The 20,560-nt window shown below is 42.9% G+C and overlaps 1 protein-coding gene across 2 annotated transcripts; it reads right to left on the minus strand.

Annotated features, from left to right (window-relative positions):
* Positions 1 to 16,500: 16,500 nt before the first annotated feature.
* Positions 16,501 to 18,707, minus strand: LOC147998045 (Y-linked testis-specific protein 1-like). Of its 2 annotated transcripts, XM_087601412.1 has the most exons (3): positions 18,561 to 18,707; positions 16,657 to 17,487; positions 16,501 to 16,577 (listed from the first exon to the last, which is right to left on the minus strand). In XM_087601412.1, exon 2 carries the CDS (start codon positions 17,450 to 17,452, stop codon positions 16,658 to 16,660), a length of 795 nt encoding a protein of 264 aa, XP_087457538.1. In that variant the 5' UTR covers positions 17,453 to 17,487; positions 18,561 to 18,707; the 3' UTR covers positions 16,501 to 16,577; position 16,657. The 2 variants fall into 2 exon arrangements, with proteins under 2 accessions (XP_087457538.1, XP_087457537.1); XM_087601411.1 differs by lacking the exon at positions 18,561 to 18,707 and having other exon boundaries at positions 16,657 to 17,511.
* Positions 18,708 to 20,560: the final 1,853 nt, after the last annotated feature.

The following is a 20,560-nucleotide window of genomic DNA, read 5'->3' on the forward strand; positions in this document are numbered from 1 at the left end:
CGAGTCTCACCAGGAACTGATTTAGATGAGATTTTTGATTCAGGAGTGAGTCAGCACTCTAAAGTACTTTGCTATGAAAATGATAAGCGATTTGGATGCCAGAGGGTAGAATTGGATTGAGTTGTGTTCTTTTTAAAAAGATATTCTGACATCGGTTATGTAAATGGCATGGTGGGTTCCATGGGAAGGATCAGGAGACAGATTACTCTTTAGAAAGAACTTCATGAGGAAAAGGTCAGCACCACAGACAGCCATTACAGCCATGATCGGGACCTGAAGCAGCAGTGAAAAACCTCTGTCTCTGATGGGGAACTCCCTTAGCAGAGATGGTTGCCAAAGGGAGCTGTTTTGTCCTCACTCTTTTGGCTTCAGTGTCTCAGGATGGCAGCAACTGCATTTGTTCTGGGAAAAGCGAGGTCTGACAGAGTCCTGAAAGGGGCCCTTCTGTACCTTACACACTCTGGAAGACCAGTGTTGCAGCTGGTCCTAGTTGGGCTCTGCTCCCTGCTGGGGACAGAGTCTACTGAGTGAGGCGGGAGACTTGAAACCTAATCCCCCATCAATTGTTTTAGACGTGTTTACTTTTTCTCATGCATCTCTTTAGAACATTCCTATTTATCAAGGACCACTAGTCTGTGTAATTCACCAGCTAAGTAAAATGCTCAAATGGCTTTCTTTCAGTCTAGCAGGATTTTAAAGGGTGGTTATTTAATTACAGGCTACTCTTGAGATGGACAGATAAGCCTAATAGAGCATTTTATTTAGTGGGGTAATGACACCAGAGGCACAGCAGATGTGTGTGTGTGTGTGTGTGTGTGTGTGTGTGTGTGTGTGTGTGTGTGGTGACAGCAGTAACACTGTCAATTTCTCCCTATCTACTCTTCAGGTTTGACGCTAACTTGGAAATTTTAGTGTGACTTCAACCTCTCCCCTACACCTTTGCCTCCTTCTCTTTCCCTCATACTTCTCTCCATTTCTCAATCCTCCAGGGAGGGACACCAGCTTTCAGTTCACAGGGTAAGAAAGCCCAAGTCTTGAAGATGCAGTTATTCTTTTCTGTAACTTACAGGCTGCAATCAGAACATGTCCACCTCTGAATTAGTTCTCCTGATAAAAGAGACAGTCTGTTCTGGGTGCAAGCACAGAGCCATGTGGAGGTGGAACCGTTTTTGTGAGAGAAAATCCCTTGGGACACTGAGAAACACACACAGCAGAAAGCATGGCATGAAGGATGCAATAGACAATATCCTGATGGGGATTGGGAAGATAGCTCAGTGTGCAAGAGCCTTTGCTTTGCAAGCCTGAACAGTTCATATTCTCTCTGCACCTTTGTAAAACTCTAGGCATGGCTAATCCTGTCTTCAACATTGTAGGGTGGAGGTAAATTACTCCTTAGAAAGAACTTTATGAGGAAAAGGTCAGCACCACAGACAGGCATTACAGCCATGATCAGGACCTGAAGCAGCAGTGAAAAACCTCTGGCTCTGATGGGGAACTCGCTTAGCAGAGATGGTTGCCAAAGGGAGCTGTTTTGTCCTTACTCTTTCGATTGCCAAGAGCATCCTGGCCAGCCACACAAGTCAAAATAGTGGGCTGTGGTTCATTGAAAGACGGAGAATAGTGAGTAAGAGAATGCACATTCTACTCATCTCTGCACGTATGTACACTTGTATGTGCCCTCACACATGTGAAAAGGCACTCAACTCATACACACACATGAATCCCCCAACCACACCCCTGTCAAAACCTGAGTTCAGCCGCTCTATATCCTATGTGACTTAGTATTATAGGAACACGAAATTTTACATTCTCCTTGTCTTGTAATCCCCATTTTCTGTTCAGTTTACAAACACAAGAAACTAAACTTATGATTTCCCAGCCTCGGTATGGTGTGTCATAGCTTTTGGTCTTTCTGGAACAGCATTTGTCTATCAACGGAGGGACTTCAACAGAGGGGCTTTGCAACGTAACCTCAGTGACATGGAGCCATTTGAGGGTTTTAACTGGGTGGCTGGCATCCTCATTTTTCCTTGTGAGAAATAGATTGGACAGAATGCATAACATCACTCGGTTACAGGATGAACAACACATCAGAGCCTGGGAACAGTAAACTTGAAAGACCCCCAGACTTCGGAAGACTCTCGCTCCAGTCACGGGTTGTGGTACCCTCAGGAAACACAAGACGCCGTTCTTGATGTAATCAACAACAGGCAGTTTTATTTACGAGATCTCCGGCTGACACGTATCTCACACAGGAGATTGAGTCAAGCCCTGAGCCTCTCTAGGCAGGAGCTTATATAAGGAAAACCAGGGGTTTCGTGTGGATACACATAATTGGCTAATACAAAGGGTGCACAGTTACTTTTGGCACGGAGGTACATCAACAAAGCATATGTGTAATCTAGGATCTCAGCAATGTGGGCAGGGCAACTCATCTCACTGCAGCAGGGGGATGACCCATCCTCAGGGAGTGTAGGAAGGGGAGGGGGTGGCTCCAGATGGCCAGTGTCCTTGGGAGCTGATAGTCGGGCCAGTGAGCCCTACCTCAATTTTTTTTAGGCATAGCCAGACTTTGTTCATGACTAACTATTAGAAATTTTAACCCTTCAAACTGATGTCACTGAGGTTTTGTGTATGTGGTGTATGTTAAAACAGTGGATCTGAGAGAGAGAGAGATAGAGAGAGAGAAAGAGAGAGAGAGAGAGACAGAGAGAGAGAGAATGAGCTTGATCTTAAAATATTTGTTCAATGTATAATATGATCAGAATATTACACCTCATACTTCAAATGTATACAGTCTCCATTTGTCAAGCATACTCGATAAATCTCAAAAAGAAAGGTAAAGGGGCTTTGGGACAGAAAGTTCTGGAAGGGGCTAGGGAGACCGTCTAGCAGTTAAGTACTCGCTCCTCAGAAACTTACATAGATGCCCCATGGATGTGGAGACCATCCTTTAATTCCACCTAGGAAGGCAGAGGCATGATGCCCAGAGCAAGCTGTCTGGAAAGATGACCCATACCAAGTGGAGCTTTGCCTGTGAGTGAGAGTTGCTGCCACAGTGAACAAGACAGACAAGACATTAAGGATATTTCCTGAATGTACCTTGGTCTTCCACATGTGTGTGCATGCTCATGTGTTAACTGGGTGTCTAATTATTTCTCTGTCTCTCTCTTTCACTCTCTCTCTTTCTCTCCCTCTCTAACTCTCTCTGTCACACACACACAGAGTCTCTCTTACACACACACACACACACACACCCACACCCACACACACACACACAAACACAAACACTGAACAAAATTTATGTTCTGGAAGAGGGATGACCAGACTGGATGGATAAAATCAGAAATAACAAATTGTGTTGGAAGTCGCTGTGAAGGAAGAGGGGGACCAGAGGGAGAGTTGTGAGTGTGGCTGTATGCTTGTGCCTAAGTATAAGGCCATATAAACCCAGTGCCACCTCCTCCAGGATCCCAAAGCCATAGCTCTAGCTGAGGTATAGTTAGTGATGTCCACTGTGTGTGTGTGTGTGTGTGTGTGTGTGTGTGTGTGTTGTGTGTGTGGTGTGGTGTGTGTGTGTGTGTGTGTGTGTGTCTGTGTCTGTGTGTGTGGTCACTTTTGTGAGTGAATGTGTCCACAAGCCCATGCTCATAAGTTCGCGATCCTGAAAGTGCTTTAGCGTCATCTTAAGTCATCACAGCTCTCAGTGCCTGAGGTTAACTGATTTCCAGAAAGCATCTTAGTTGGGCTGACTAATGTTTCATTACATTACAAGGACATTTTCTACTGTAGATAAAATAAACACATATATTTTAGAATAGACAGAGACTTGAAAAATGGAAGTGGAATAAATATCACTACCGACTTTGCATTAAAAAACACATTTATTTAGAAATCTCTTGGAAAGTTGAAGTTTCCCATATAACCTACACATGATTTCCATATATTAGCATCTTACATAATCACAAGAAAATAATCACACTGTAGATTCGAATCCACACTGTATTTAGAAGCTAAGTGTCCTGTAAATGTATTAAAGTTTTTTTTTTCTCTTTGGGTGGTACCTATCCCTTACGTTTCCCCTAGCCTTTGAAGGTTGTCAAGGTATGAATGGCCCGTTTTCCAGGCTCTTTGCTTATGATCCACCTGTCTGGTCTACTGAGCCTCTGTACCCTATTCTGTAGGTCCTCTATCTCTGATGATACCCTCACCCTTGTGTATTGATGCTTTTGAACTCTGATTTACAATTTTTCTTGTGCAGCCTTAGGGAAGTTTGGCACCAACTGATTTCATTCAGCCTGTGCTATTTAACAGATAAATATCCGCTGAACTTTAAAATATTCATTTGAATAATTTTATTTTATATAGATAGTATTATGATCTGGTGTGGAGTTCAAATATTTCACACCAAGGAACTGAATTTAGAACATTGTGTAACCTTTTAAAAACCATTCTCGGGTTTAAATTTTGGTGTGTGTGTGTGTGTGTGTGTGTGTGTGTGTGTGTGTGTGTGTGTGTGTTTGTGTGGTCATATGTTTCACAGTGTCTAGGATGCCATCTACAAAATCTGCACAGATAAATCCCAGAATAGTCGGGTGGAAAGTCTTGAAGCTCCCCTCCCCCTACTGAGGAACTAATGGCAACTGATGACTACAGGTCAGAGGGCCCATTTTCTTCATGGATTTGGCCCCTGACGGCTGTCCATGCTCCACTGGATGTTTGTACTCACCCCCACATATCTAGTCAGCAATAAATGGACTCAGACGTTTCTATTAAAATGCAAGTGGTATTAGGAGGGAGGAAAGGGGAGGGATTTGAGGGGAGGGGATGGGGATGGATTCGCTCAAACACATTATGTGAATGTACCAAGTTTTTAAGGAAAAAAAAATAAAACAAAGTAAATAAATAAATAAATCTGCTCATGTGTGCACAGGTGCATGGGTTTATGTGTGTGTGTGGGGGGGTTGCAGCACCGTGCTACAAGAGGATACCATGCAGTATCTTTCTCTATGTCTCTCTGCGATTTTCTTTTGATGCACTTCGGTGGTGTGAATATGCTTGGCCCATGGTAAGTACCACTAATAGGAGGTGTGGCCTTGTTGGAGAAAGTTTGTCACTGTGTAGGCCAGCTCTGAGGACTCCTAGTATTCAAACTCTGCCCAATGAGGTAGATTTGATGCTCTTCCTGGCTGCCTGTGGCTACAAGTCTCTTTCTGGGCTGCCTTCGGATTTAGATATAGAACACTCTCCAGCACCATGTATACCAGGACACTGCCATGCTTCCCACCATGATGATAATGGACTGAACCTCTGAAACAGTAAGTCAGCCCTAATTAAATATTTCCTTTATTAAGAGTTGCCTTGGTCATGGTGTCTCCTCACAGAAATGTAACCCTAACTAAGACAGGTGGTGTCATTGCCTGATCCCAAATTCTCAAAATTTCCTCCGGGCTGGAAGCCTGCAGACCTTAATGATTCTGTTCCCCCTTCCTGTCCCTGGGGTTACAGGTTTCCCCTGCCTGTTTCATGATGACTGGGATCTGAGTTCAGTTCTGCCTAGGCAGCAAGCGGTTTCACCCACCGATCCTCCTAAGTCCCATCATGTGGTTTTTAAGGGTTACCAAACGATTATGGTCAACATGCAAACACAAATTATAGATGGCAAGTGCATCTTGACCTCACCTTGTTTCGGTATATTTGAGTTGTTTCAGTGTCTTGATTTCACCTTGTTTCATTATATTTGAGTTGTTTCAGTGTATTTGAATGATTGCTGAGGATTGGGAGACTTAGCGCGAGATAGGAAAGAGAAAGTGAGGATGCAAAGATCTATTGGATCACTGCCACTTGCCCTTGCATTCAACATTTCATATTTAAAAACAACAACAACCACTACCATTGACAATAGTCAACAACAAGGCATGCATGCAACAGACAGGCAGAGAAGACACTAAAGGGCATTACATACTTGTAACCTCACTTTCTCCGCTAAAGCCTCATGTATTGAGCTGATGGATTTTGTGGTCAAACCCTGATTATTAATCCCTAGATGAGAGACCCATAACACCGAGATGAATGACACCATGGTCGATGGGATAGTCAGAGCTTGAGATTTTCTTTCCTTGTAAAATTAACCCAGGTGGGAACTAATAACGACAGCTCGCATATAAAAATAAAAAGCCTTTTAAACTGACTATTGGAATTGTTACTATATATCCCAGTTCTTTGCATTTTTTTTCATTAATGTGTTGTTTTCAGCACCATGCTTGCTACATAGAAAACTGTGCATTTTCTACACTATGTATCTTTTGGGGTGCACTCTGTAAGCTAAAGACTAAATCAATCCATATCAAAGGGTTCTTCCCTGTCCTGTTTACAGAACTGAAATTAAACTGTTTTCATAAAGCATTTCCCAGTTGCCTCGCTCCTTGTTGTTAGGGCTTGAGTGTGAAATTTCCCCAGGGTCTCATCTGTGGGAACACTTTGTGTCAAGCTGATGGCACTGTCTAGGAAGGTGGAGGAATCTTTCAGGATGTGCCCTAGCAGAAGTAGGTCACTGGGGCAAGAAGGAGGGAGCTGGCTGGTTCAGACTGAACTCTTGGATGCCTGATCCACCCAAATATAAACAGGGCTCCTGCAAGTTCTCAGTGACACAGATCAATACACTGTTGCCATGTGGTCATTTCCACGACAGTCTGAACACAATGACTGTGACTGTTTGCCCATAAAACCTCTATTCCTTCACATTGATTGTGTCATGAATTTTAACACCTTAACATAAAAATAATGTAAGTGTGCATCTGCGTGTGTGTGTGTGTGTGTGTTTGAGAGAGAGAGACAGAGAGACATAGAGAAAAGAGATAGAAAGAGACTGAAAGAGGGAGAACGTGTATTATATTAAGTACGTATAATTTGCTCCTTGAATCATAAGGCAGTCAATTAGTTTGATTTATGTTCAATATTTGAATTCTTTAAAGTCATACAGCCTTATATTACGGAGCTAAAGCTAATAGTCTAAATTTTCTATTAAATAATAAATTGTCTTTATCCTTGAGAATTTCATACATGTATACAATGAAACATGGCCATAACCTCTTCCATTTCACCCTCAGCACTGTCCAAATTCCCTGCCAATAACCATCCCTCAAAATTCATAAATTCTTTCCCAACCTTTAACCACTAAGCCCAGTTAGCATTGGTTATGTACTTATGGGTGTGTGACCATCTACAGGAATGTGGGAATTCTACCAGTGACGGAACCCTTAGAGAAGAATGATTCTTTTACCCCAGCAGCCATCAGGACCTGAAAACCTCCTCAGTAAGGGATTCTGTCTAGCTGGTGGACCTTTATAGACCTATGCAGGTGACCACAGCTGCTGTGAGCTCACAATTGCAGCAGCCATGTCATGTCCTGAAGGCAGCAAATCCCAGCCCTTCTTCTCACCCTCTGGGTCTTACACTCTTCCCACCTCCTTGTCCAAGGTGCTTCCCGAGTCCCAGGGGTTCAAAGAGACTGAGTGCTCATCCATAAATGGGGCATCTTTATTGCTTCCCACGCTATACTGCTCTCTTAAGAAACTATATTTTAGGGCTGGAGAGATGGCTCAGTGGTTAAGAGCACTGACTGCTCTTCCAAAGGGGCTGAGTTCAATTCCCAGCCACCACATGGTGGCTCACAGCCATCTGTAATGTGATCTGATGCCCTCTTTTGGTAGTGTGTCTGAAGACAGTGACAGTGTTCTCACATACATGGAATAAATAAATAAAGCTTTAAAAAATGAATCTTTATTTAATTTTTTACTGTAACCAGAAACTTTTTCTTTTTATTAATCTTTATAACATTTACACACACACACACACACACACACAAACACAAACACACACAAACACACAGAGAAGAAGAAGAAGAGAGAGAGAGAGAGAGAGAGAGAGAGAGAGAGAGAGAGAGAGAGAGAGATCTAAAGGACTAAAATATACTCCTAAGTCAAAGATAAAGCCCAGACACTTGTCAACAGGATTGTGGAGAGTTAAGAGTGGAATGACCATGGAGCCTCCTGAAGGCAGGAACCAGAGACAGTGGCTCTACCAGGTTGGGCGTCTACTGTTCTTCAATGTCTTCATGACCAGGATTGGTGAACTGCAGACTAGCCATGTGGGTGTTAGCCTGCAAAGTGCACTTGGTATGGAGACTGAAGTCTGATGCCCAGGCTGCCTTGGTTCCCTCTCACTTCTATGATTCCTAGGAGACTAGGAAATGTTTCACCAGGTTCAGTAGTATTATACAAACTGCAGTCATGGGTAACTTTCTTTGCTGTTAACTGTCTGTGGAGTTTGGCTCCAAATTTCTTAAATAGCCTTGAAAGGGATTCTATTTAACTCATTCTAGGGTGATCTGCCTTTGTTTTCCATAAAGGTTCTGTGAGATAGATAGTGATCTGCTCCTAGGAGTAAACCAATGTCTTGACCTTCTGAATCTTCCAAATGGAGTCCTTGGCTGAAGTTTGTTAGAACGTCAAACTCCTCCCAACAGATATCTGTGCCTGGAAATATATCCTTTATGTAGGTCTATTCTTCTGGTGTGTGTGTGTGTGTGTGTGTGTGTACATGATGGTATCACAGAAAAGGCTGTCGAATCTGCCATTTATTTTTTTTTTTACTGTGTGTGTGCTTTCCTATTAAAAATTGTTCTTATGTTTCGTAAGAGTTTCCATAAAAGCCTCATTTTTAGGGAGAAGATCTTCCAAATGCGTCTTCCTCTGGTCTCAAGAGATGAGAATGAGTCATTAGCATGGAGGGCTGAGTGAGAGCTGCTGGTTGGTTCCCAGTGATGCTGTGGGCCCTAACTTTGTAAGCTTGGCTCTGTGCTCCAGCCAGAGCCTCTGTATTCTTTGAGCCCCTCCTTGGGAGGTGAAGTATGGATTGTTTGTACTGTTTGCCCTAGCACTGAGCCTATTTTGAAATTGTTTTCCCTGCCTCCCTCAACACAGTGCATTGTGAAGTCCTTCCACATGGAAAACCGCTGGCCACATTGAACAGGGGAGAAGGGAGATTTAAAGTAAAATACAAATGAAGAAAGCAGGAGTGACAGCCATGTATGCGATACCCCGACAGCTAAGGGGGTGCAGAAACATGCAGGTGGCTGCAGAACTTACAAAATTTGGTTGGCACTCATTCCTCCACACAGCTCACCTAATTTTGCACCAAATATTCGGGTCCTTTGATGGCTATCTTTCTATAAATCCTCAATTGGGCTGAGTGTGTCTTCGTGTATATCTCTGCATGTGTGTGTCTGTGTGTATGTCTCTGTGTCTGTCTCCCTTTCTGTGTCTGTCTCTGTCTCCCTCTCTCCCCCTCCCCCTCCTCTTACCGCTCCCCCTCCCCTTCTCCTTCCCTCCATGCTTTTCTTAGTTTGCTGTCATATAGTGGGAACCTCCAAAGTTTCAAACTCACTTCTTTTGCGGCGTTGTTCTGCCTGAGAAACCACATAATCTGGAAGCTTGTGCTAACACTGGACACTTAAAAGTTACTAGTTATTAGAAATTGTGTTTAAATTTAAAAATGATTTCCTCATTTGTGTGGGCTCACGGACACGTGTAGGCAGTGCTTACTGATTGATCAGGGCGCCGTATACTTCCGACCTCATACAGACCCTGACAAGGATTACTTCCTATGCTGTGTGACTTATTTTTTCTCCTTCCAATGAAGGTGCAGACTTGAGCCATTTCCGGTGTCTGCACTTAAATGAACTAGTTCCGGTTTCTCAACGGCGTCCAACATCTAGGTTGAGACCTTGACGTGGGACATCCGCGGCACGGCACAGCTTTCGGTTGGGCTGAGCAAGAGGGATCTCTGGTTTGGATTGTTTTCTCAGCCCACAGTACATGGGATTAAATCGAAGACCCCATGAGTCTATAGTGCCTTCTGTGAACTCTGTGTTGTTATTATCTTTTCAAATTCTCTTAGTTCTTGGCCGAGTCGCTGACAGCTCCTTCGCTCTGTGAACTGACTGCCGTCGTTTTATTACAGCGATTTGATCGATATGTTGCATTAATTTTTAGCTCTCCTATCTCCATATTCTGAGAAAGGCTACCTCTCTCTGTGGCCTCAGTTGTTGGATGCTACCTCTTAGGAGGTCCCGTGCCCTTCCTTTGAGGCTCTGCATCCCTGCAGACAAGGAGCTAAAGTCTTTGAAACAAAATTCAGTAACTCCACGGTGGCTTTTTCATGCCTTTTGAGAAATCCAAGGACAAGTCTTTCCACTGGCAGCTATTCACACACGTTAAACTCTTAAGTCGAGATATCCAATTTGTGTTTTAATCCTAATATCAACAAACACATGAGTTACAGGTAGATTTATTGAAAGAATCAAGTATGAGTTTGTATGAGGGGCTGTTATTTAGGAGATGTAAAGAAATAGGGTTTGTATGTGTTCAGTACAGATATGGTATTTTAAAAACCACTTTTATTAGTTCCTTGAGAACTTTGTACATTATATAATGATAGAATTTACTTCTCACTTCTCTTCCCAACTCCTCCCAGTTCCATATACACCTAATTCCTTTTCCCAAATTCAGGCTCTCTTTCTACCCTCTGTAATAACCCACTAAAGTCATTTATGCTGCCCATAAATTCATGGGCATTGGGCAAGCCACTGGAGCCTGCCCAACTTATCACCATCTTTATGTTTGTAGAAAACTGACTCTCCCTTTCCTGTCAGCTAGGGCTGACGCTAGTGGTCCTGTCTTGTATAGAAGACAATGCTTTGTTCTGGGTCTCGATAACATCTGTATCTTATATTTCCACTCCCTCTTCCTTGTGGGTTCCTAAGACTCAACTCCTTCCCTTTTTGCCTCTCACTTTGAGTCTGTGTATATACTTGTGTGTCTATATTAGTGATGTCCCATTTTACATTCAAACCAACACATGGTGGGGGGCATCTTTACAATTGATTGCAGACAAAATGCTGCAATGCAGACATGGTGTAGCTCAGTACCAGAAAGAAATAGGAGATTTTGAGAAACCTACCCAGCTGTTTCTAATGTGAGGTGAAGTTTAGACCTCTGACACAACCTTCTGGCCCTACCCTATGGGTTTAAGATACACATTGTCCCAGTACAATGTTCAAAGGTGGGACTATGAAAAGCAATTGGACCCTGTGTGCTGTAATCAATGAGTTCATCTGTTGATGGATGTGTATGAAGGTGGCAGGAAACTGGGAGATAGGAAATTAAGGAATTTAGTCATTTGCGACATGTCTTGGAGGGTGTTTTTTGTTCTTGGTCTCTTCCTGTGTTGATGCTTCCTGGATGCCAGTGGGATTAGCAGTTGAGCTCTATCGTGACCCTTTCATGATCATGTGACCATGGACTGAAACCAATGAAACCATGAACCAAATAAGTTTGTTAACTATGTGAGTTGCTAGGCAACTTGTAAGAGTGATGAATGGGATTAACATGAAAGTGGCCAAAGTGATGCTGACCATACCAGGTCATGTCTGGATATGATGTAGGAGGACCCATGACTTAATCCTTTAAACACTTTTTCTGGAGGCTGCACTCTAAGAGAAGAACCAATGTATCCCAAGTGGTTTTATCCAGACGATTCTGCCAATGTATCTGTTGCCTTAGCAAATCAAGAACCTCCTGCTTCCTCCTCTTGTTGTTCTCCTGTATTCACTTCTGTGTTTTTAATAGACTTCGATATCGTATGAAATAGTGGGAAATGAGTATTAAAAAAGGGAAGGAAGCTATAAATTTTGCTATAAAATCATTAAAATACACACTTAAAATAAATGGATTTTTAAGTATGTACATTATACTTCAATAAGGCTGCAGAAAAGGCTTGGACAACTATGATGCTTGTCGTGTGATTTGCTATTTGTCATAGTTCCTGTGATTTTGATCTTAATAGTAGTGGGTTTTATTACAGATGACTCAGACACCAGGTTAACCATACAAGCAGAACACTCCGTTCCATCAGGGAAAAAAAAATCATGTCAAATTCATTGGCTTTCTTGATGAGGGTTTTTCAGGTCACAGCCTAGTTGGCTGTTAGTTGGACAGCTATTGGCTGAGAGCAAAGATGGAGAGAACACAATGTTTGCGGGGATAACTGAAGGTTGTGCTCATAAAAGGGGATGAGTTTCACGGAGTTCAGTTGCAGAAGCTCCAGTTGGTGATGGAGCTGAGGCCTAGGAGCCTTGCAAGACTGCCATAATATGTTTTGAGATGTCATGGCCAAGTGGGAGATAAGACTAGATGAAGTGGAAAAAATTTAGTTTCTTTGGAAACTCACTTTTGTCACAGGATGTTTTTCTGGAAGCTATGTTAGTAGAGGATATTTTGCTGAAGCAGACACATGAGAAGGCACATGATATTTCGCTGGAGCACACGCTTGAATGGGACAGGATGTTTATGAAGAACATAAATGAAATCCCACAGACAGGGAGATGACATTTTTACATTGCTACACCAGCAAGGCTTCAATGTTCTTCGATAGTCTTCCTTCCGCAATGATAAATGCACAAAAGAACCTGAGCTATTCGGGCTGATTCTGAATGCTTCTGCTGCTTCTTTGGTTTCTTTGAGACTTGTGGTCTCTGCCAGATCAAAGCACTGCTACTGATTCATTTTTTGCATCTCCTATTGGACAGTACTGCACAATGAAGATTGGAGTTACCCCAAAGAATTACTTCTAAATAGGTCCACAACTCTCAACCTTTTCCTATCAACTTTCTCTCTCTCTTACCTCTGGTTGGTGGGCTAGAAGGGTGTTTGAAGTGTTTTAGAACCCTAAATAAAGTAGGTTTTGAAAAAATCTAAGCGTACAGATATATTCATGGGTTTTGAGAAAGGGTTTTGTCTCCTGCTGAGAGGAGATGATATGTAAGTTGTTACTTTTTGGTTCTGTGGTCTACTGTGAGCCATTAAATGGCTAGTGACTGACAGTCTCCCAGTAAGTGTAGCACACACTAAAATGCTTTTGCTTGGCATTTTGAGCTGTAGAATGTATTCATTTCTTGTCATATATACTCAAGTATTCATGTTGGTGACAGTAGTTACTCTTCAGTTCTACCATACAGGGAAGTGGGTCTATACACTGAGAGAAGAGAGTGTCTGGTGGTGAGTATGTAACATGGAGTAAGAGAAACATTACGGTGCTGGGTCTCTCTCTCTCTCTCTCTCTCTCTCTCGTTTTCCCCCAATTTGACAATCTGGAGTCAACTTAGACGAGAGAACAATTCAAGAACTGCCTCCAATAGTTAGTCTTTGGGTAAGTCTTTGGAACATTTTCTTGATTAATGATTATTGTGGAAGGGCCCACCATTGTGGGAAAGTTTATCAGTAGTCATGTATAAAAGGAATAGCCTTTTAGGCTGTAAGAAATAGTAATGGAGCAAGACATGGGGAGTGTGGCGGTTTGAATAAGAAAGGCTCCCACAGTGATATATTTGAATATTTAGTTAACAGGGAGTGACAAAATTTTCAAGGATTAGAAGCATTAAGACGTGTGGCCTCATTGGAGGAAGTGGGTGTGTTGACAAGGGTGGTGTTTGATTTTTCAAGAGCCCAGTGCTTTCCCAGAATTTCTCTCTCTCTCTCTCTCTCTCTCTCTCTCTCTCTCTCTCTCTCTCTCTCTCTCGCTCTCTCGCTCTCTCTCTCTGCTTACAAAGCAGTAGTTCTCTATTTCTCCAGTGTTCTGCTCCCTGCCATTATGATGGACCAGACTTCTGAAATTGTAATTTATCCTCCAATTACATAATTTCATTTATAGCAGTTGCCCTGACCATGGTGTCTCTTCACAGCAACAGAACAATGACTGAGACAGGGGGCAAGCCAACAAAGTGTCCTTGTTACCGCTTCAAGCTCCTGTTCTGGTTTCCCTCAGTGATGGTCTCTAACCTGTAAGGCAAATAACCCTTTCCTACGCAAGGTAGTTTTGATCATGACATTCATCACCGAGAGAAGGAAGCAAACTAGAACTTCACAGATCAGTACATGAGCAACCCTTACCTTTAAATTAAAACAAAGTGTCTATACCTTTTATTTGTGATTATGAGGTAAGAGTCTGTGGCTCTACTAGATACACTGTTTCTATAAGACATTGTCTTACTTAGGGTTCCTATTGGTGTAAGGAAACATTGTGACCAAAAGAGCAATTTAGGGAGAGAAGTTTTATTCAGCTTACACTTCTACATTGCTGCTCATCACCAAAGGAAGTTGGGACAGGAACTCAAACAGGCAGGATTCTGGAGGCAGGAACTGAGGCAGAGGCTATGGAGTGGCACTGCTTACTGTCTTGCTCCTCATGTCTTGCTTAGCTTGCTTTCTTATAGAACCCGGACCACCAGCCTAGGAATGGTGCCGCTCACAGTGGGCTGGGCCCTCCCCCACAAATCACTAAGAAAATGCCCTACATTTGGATCTTATACAGGCATGTTCTCAAATGAGGCGCCCTCTTCTCTGATGACTCTAGCTTGTTTCAAGTTGGCATAAAATCAGGGTGGTGTTTAGAATGTGATTTTCCCATGGTAAGTGTGGCACAAGTAGGAGGTGTGGCCTTGTGGGAGTAGGTGTGGTGTTGTTGGAGAAAGCATATCACTGTGGGGGTGATATGCTTCTCCAACAACATGTCTGCCTAGACGCTTCCATGATTCCTGCCTTGATGAAAATAGGCTGAACTTCTGAACCTGAAAGCCTGCCCTAATTAAATGTTGTCCCTTGGGGTTTGGGATTTACCTCAGTTGTAGAGCGCTTGCCAAGGAAGCCCAAGGCCCTGGGTATGATCCCCAACTCTGAAAAAAATAGAACCCCCCCCCCAGAAAATTTTATCCCTTATAAGTTGCATTGGTCATGGTGTCTTTTCGCAGAAATGAAACTGGTAGACAACCAGCCAGTATAAAAATTCCAAACAGCAGAATTAATCAAAGATAGAAAATATTTTCAAGTCCTACAATGAGAAACTTATTCTTGAGAGAAGAAACAGCAATGAATGAGTAGAAGGTAAGGTTGCCTACAAAGAAACACTTGGAGTGTAGATGTGGCTCAGAGAGTCCCCATGTAGTGCACAGGAGCTTCTCAGGAGGAGAGAGCTACGTGGTCAGGAACCGCAAAGCATTTTAATGTCACGGCAAATGGCATAGGAGCGATCAGCACCTCTGCATTGGATGCACCATCAAGAGTTTTCTGAGGATAAGCTTTCATGTGAGTAAAAGATGGGAACTTCCTGGGGCTAGATAAGGTAAAAGGGCCCAGAGGTCTGTAGGAAGCCATCCAGTCGAAGGAGAGTCAGGCAAGATAAGCCAGTGCAGGAGCCCTTTGTGGTCATCTAGGGGCATTCAGAAGAGACCTCAAAAATATTACAGGATCCAACAGAGTCTAACAGTGCTCAGGGAAGCTAAACAAAGGATCCACGTAATACCTGACATAAGCTCATGGCATCCTCATGTTCTTTTTTAAATTTCTTTTTACTGATCATACAAAATAATGGGCTTTATGGCACTTTCAGGAATCGATAGATATAAACTTAATTTGTCATTCACTATTCTTGAGTTATCCTCGTCAAAATGTCCTCTGGGGAAGCCACCACCTCACATCCACCCTCTGTAGTGATAGCTTGGCTGTTCTTTAAGGAAGCAAAGAGACCAATATGGATGTGGCCCAAGTTCAAGTCATTCGAGAACCTTTCTGTTCTTCCTGGGTCTCCTGCTTCACTTTTTGAGAACTCCATCTTGGAATTCCTTCGTCCCTCAGTATCCTCAACTCCCACATGTGTTCTTTAGTCTTTCTTCCACATCACCATCAATTTATTCTTTCTTACCCTCATCCTGGTCTCTTCTCTGCATGTGAAGGTTGGATTTATTTAAAAAGATGACTTTAGGGGCCTTCAGAGATAACCAATGGATTAAGAGCTCATCTGCTTTGAAAGAGGACTGGGATTTGTTCTTTGAGCTCATGTCCGATGGCTCCCAACCACCTTTAATTTCAGCTCCAGGGGACCTGACTATTCTTGTCACTGTGGTCTCCTGTATTCATTCCTTGCCCTACCCAGATAAATAAAAATAATACATCTACATATGTGAAACAGGTTTCATTAGGTTTTGTTAGTCAAACAATCCCTGATCTTCTCTGATTCTGAGTCTGCTTGGATCAGTTTATTGGGTTTCCCCTTGAGTTCCAAGACCACCTCTCTGTTACCTGCCACTCTTTCGCCAACTATCTGTTTCTCCCTCAAACTTCCCCTCAGAGAGTCTATCTATTTCTGGCCCCTCTCCACTGCTTCCTAAACATCCATCTTTTTTTTTCCCTGTGCCATCCCTGGTCCTCTAAGACTTATCTCCAGTTTTTTCCTCTCCCTAAAGACCAGACTAGCTCAGTACTGTTTGTTTTAGTGTATGTGACATTAGACTTACTGTTCACAGCCTTGAACTTTCCGGCTTCCTCTCAATGTTCCATCCACCACAGCCAGTCTCCTCCACAAAAGTGTGCATACACAACACATCACATCACACATTTTAATTTTTAGAGCAAAAACAAATTCCACTGGAAAAGATACTGGGGATGTCAAAGGCCATTGGGTATCTGAAACACAGAAAAACAAACATTTTCACCCCAATCCTATAAATTCCCCATATATGTCCCCTCACTTTGTGAATTTCACCTTAATGGATCTTTTCCATCAGATTATAGACATAGATGTGGACGTCGCCATCAAACTTGATGAAGTACACGGAAGGCTTGGCTAGAACTTGGTAAATGACTTTGCCGATCTTTTTGGACCCGTCACTTCTGGTGAACTGCACACATTGACCTGTTAAGATGTCGCTGCCAACTTCTGACTTCACCTCTGCTGGCGAAATCTCTGGAATGATACGGAGATTACCTTCTGTGTAATCATCCAGGAGTTGATAGATATATAGGACTGGATCTTTCTCATAGGTGATGTAAAACCAGTCCTTCATGATTGGCACCTGGGCTAGGACCACCCCCCTCCAGTTGTCCTTAGAGCCATGTTTGCTCTCAAATTTATGCTCCACAGCACGGCCAACCATGGCACTTGCGAGATGGGCGTCTTTCACTTGAGGAAACACAACTTTGTGAGTCAAGACCTTAAGCTTTAAAATCCTCTCATCACTGTGAAGTGCCAGTCCATAGACACAATCAACTCCATCATACTTGACCAGATAGAGAGAGGGATTTGTTGGCAGTTGATCTAGAACTATGGCCTTCCATTGGGTGACGGGCTCATCACCTTCCTTCCATCCGTGTGAAATTCTGCACCCCACAATGTTCCCCAGGGACTGGGGAGAAGGCCTCTTCCTCTTCCGCTTCTGGAAGGATGGTGTGCTCATCCTCCTCACAGACACCCTCTTCTTCTTGGCTGTAGACCTAGTGTGGTAGGCCACGGTACTCCTGGTCCACTGTCTTGTGGCTATTGTTCTGCGTTCAGGCTTCATACTTTCCCATGGCCTGGGTTTGAAGAGCTCACCTGCTTAAACCAGAGACAAAGCTGGTACCTCTGTCATATGAGTACCTGCAATAACAATGGGGGTGGGGTTGGGGAGGGTGCTGGACCAAGGCTCTTGTCTATGAGAACTTTGGAGCAGGTGAGGAAGGCGATGGTAAACAGGTTTGAGCATCTGAATCTAATGCTGTCATAATCAGAAGTTCATAGAAGTGCTGGGCAATGGTGGAGCACACCTTTAATTCCAGCACTCCAGAAGCAGAGGGAAGCAGACCTCTGTGAGATCAAGGCCAGGCTGGTTTACAGAATTAGTTCCAGGATAGACAAAACTACCCACAGAAAAACCCAATCTCATAAATCAAAATCTAAAGTTCAAAGGAAAATGAAAAAATGGTTCTCTACAGCTCAGAATAACATATTTAGACATATTTCTTCAGCCCGAGGCACTTTGCCTATGCTGAGGAACATCTCCTTGAATGGCTAGGTCAGTGTGGGATTAAGTATCCTTGTCCCCACTTTAAGCAAGCAGAACAGAGAAAGGATAGCAAAGGAGCCAGAAGGGTGGCCACACCCCTTCTCTACCCTCTAACTATGAGCTATTTGGCAACATCCACAAGTATCTGCCCAGAGACAAAGCACAGCAGTCCACTGGCCTTCTCTACTGTGCATCCTGACCCAGCCCCAGGTTTATTCCCCGAAGCTGTTGCATTTTCGACCGCAACAAGAGTCTTTTGTGTAGGCAACAATAGCCTTTTAGAAATAATATCTACTGGGGTTGGGATTTAACTCAGTGGTAGAGCAGTTGCGTAGCAAGCACAGGGCCCTGGGTTCCTCAGCTCCATTAAAAAAAAAAAAAAAAAAAAGAGAAATATTTTCTCCAAAAATACACAGGCACAGAGAGGAGCTTTGGCATTTTAGTAGAATTTTGAATTAGATATTGTTAGCAAAGAATAATAAACTCCGGAGACTGACTAGCCTAGACCATCTGCCTAGCTCTCAAACGTGGAAGACATTAGAACGTAAGGTTACTTGCTGTACGAGGGAAAACTTTTAGCTTTCTGTGCTACAAGGGTCCCAGTTATCTTCATAAACGTATTTACCAAAAGAAAATGTCCTAGTCGTCCAGATTCTGTCTTCTGAAACCGGTCAGGCACCAATAGGTTGTTGAACAGTTGTGGGGTTCAGGAGCTGAACTAGCTTTCACACCCCGCTCCAAAGATAGTGAACCCACCTTCAAAGTAGTATAGCGCCTCCAAGTGGAAGAGATGCGCAACCTCCGCCCTTGTGCTCTGTGACATCATCCAGGCTCTGCTTACGTCATAGAACCCCTCTCAGGCCAGTTCCTTCCCTAGTTACGCTTAGAAACTTCCAGCATCTAGGTTTTAGCTTCTCATGTAGCCTCCTGGTGAACCAAAATAAAGTCCCCACCCAAATATTCTGATGACTCGAGTCACAGTCTGCCCAAGTAGCTCTTTTCATGCTTTTTATTTTTCTGAAAAACTCTTTGGTTTCTGAGTCACCAACATCCTTGGTGGTTATTTTCCCAGCTCCTATGTTTTCTTTGGTTAACTTTAAGTTATTCTCCGTATCAGAAATATTGCTAGGCTCTCTTTCCGAGGCAGCACACAGCATAGAACAACAAAATTAGCTCTATCAAAACCCACAATTAGAGGAGGGCCATTTTTATTGAAACAAAGCTGGAATTTGACAAGATTAAATACCTTGTATTGAAGACAATGGCAATCATGAATTATGGATTCTTTGCAAAGAGCGAGGAAAAATTAGCTCCTGGACCTGCTTCCAAAGTCGCAATAAACTTATCACAAACCCAATATCGACCAGTCATATTTTAAATGTCTTTAAAATTTATCAGCACTTCTGATTACAAGGAATTTATTAGATCAAATGCAGTAAAACAGGATGAAATAGATGAGGTAATTTTGTTTTTGAAATATGGGTAGACAGAATACTGGATCCAGGTAAGTATGGAATTTACCTGTAAATTACAGGCCACTTTAATTGTTTGTGTCACATAGTTCTTCAGATCTTCAAAAGGATTCTTTTTAGAACCCTCCCCTGTCCCCACTACACTCTGACCATCCCTTCCCTCTTCCCAATAATTCCCTTCCACTTTAACATTATAATTTTTTAAATGTACTTAGAGCTTAACAACTTATGTCAGCTTTTTAAAATCTGTCCAATTTTCTAAGTGCACCATCTTCTTTTTCTCCTTCTATCGTAGTTTTAAGCACATTTTCTTTCACACTTTGAGTTTTACTCTCTCTCTGCTCTTATGACTACTCTGCCATTATGTGACTGTTGGTCGACTATGTGGCTGACCTCAATGTGGGGTTAACTCAAATGACATGAATTCCCCCCCTCTCTCCCCTTAATCTTCCTTCTCTAGGCACCTGCAGAGATTTAAAGCATTGGGGATTTTTTTTAACCCTGGAAAGCACACACACACACACACACACACACACACACACACACACATACACAAACATACGCACATACACACAGAAACACTCATAGAAACACAAACACACACACATACATACACACACAAACACACACACATGCACACACAAACACACACACAAACATACACATATACACACTCAAACACACAAATACAGAGAGAGACAGAGACAGAGACAGAGAGAGACACGGTGAGAGACAGAGAGCCCATGAGAAAACATGTGATATCATCATTTTAAGAACATTAAACAGACAGAACTTTCAAAAAAGTGAAGAACAAGTAGGCAACAAGAAGAATAATCTCATCATAGCCATCAACTTGAGGAGGAAAATTTTCACACTCTAGGCTTCTAAGTACCAGACTGTTACTGAGCAAAGTAGGGGCAGGAACTCAGGCAGGACTCTAGAGGCAGGAAAGGAAGCAGAGACAACTTAGAAATGCTGAGTACTGGATTGCTATCCATGACCTACTCAGCTTTCTCTCCTTCTCATACAACCCAGGGCCACCTTCATAGGGGATGACACTATGCATAGTGGGCTAGACCCTTCTACATCAACCATCAAAAAAAAATCCTTACAAATGTGCCAAAGGACGTTCTGATGGAGGCAATTCTTCAGC

Source organism: Rattus norvegicus, chromosome Y (genome assembly GCF_021556685.1).
Source record: "Rattus norvegicus strain SHRSP/BbbUtx chromosome Y, alternate assembly SHRSP_T2T, whole genome shotgun sequence".
Taxonomy (NCBI): Eukaryota; Metazoa; Chordata; class Mammalia; order Rodentia; family Muridae; genus Rattus; species Rattus norvegicus.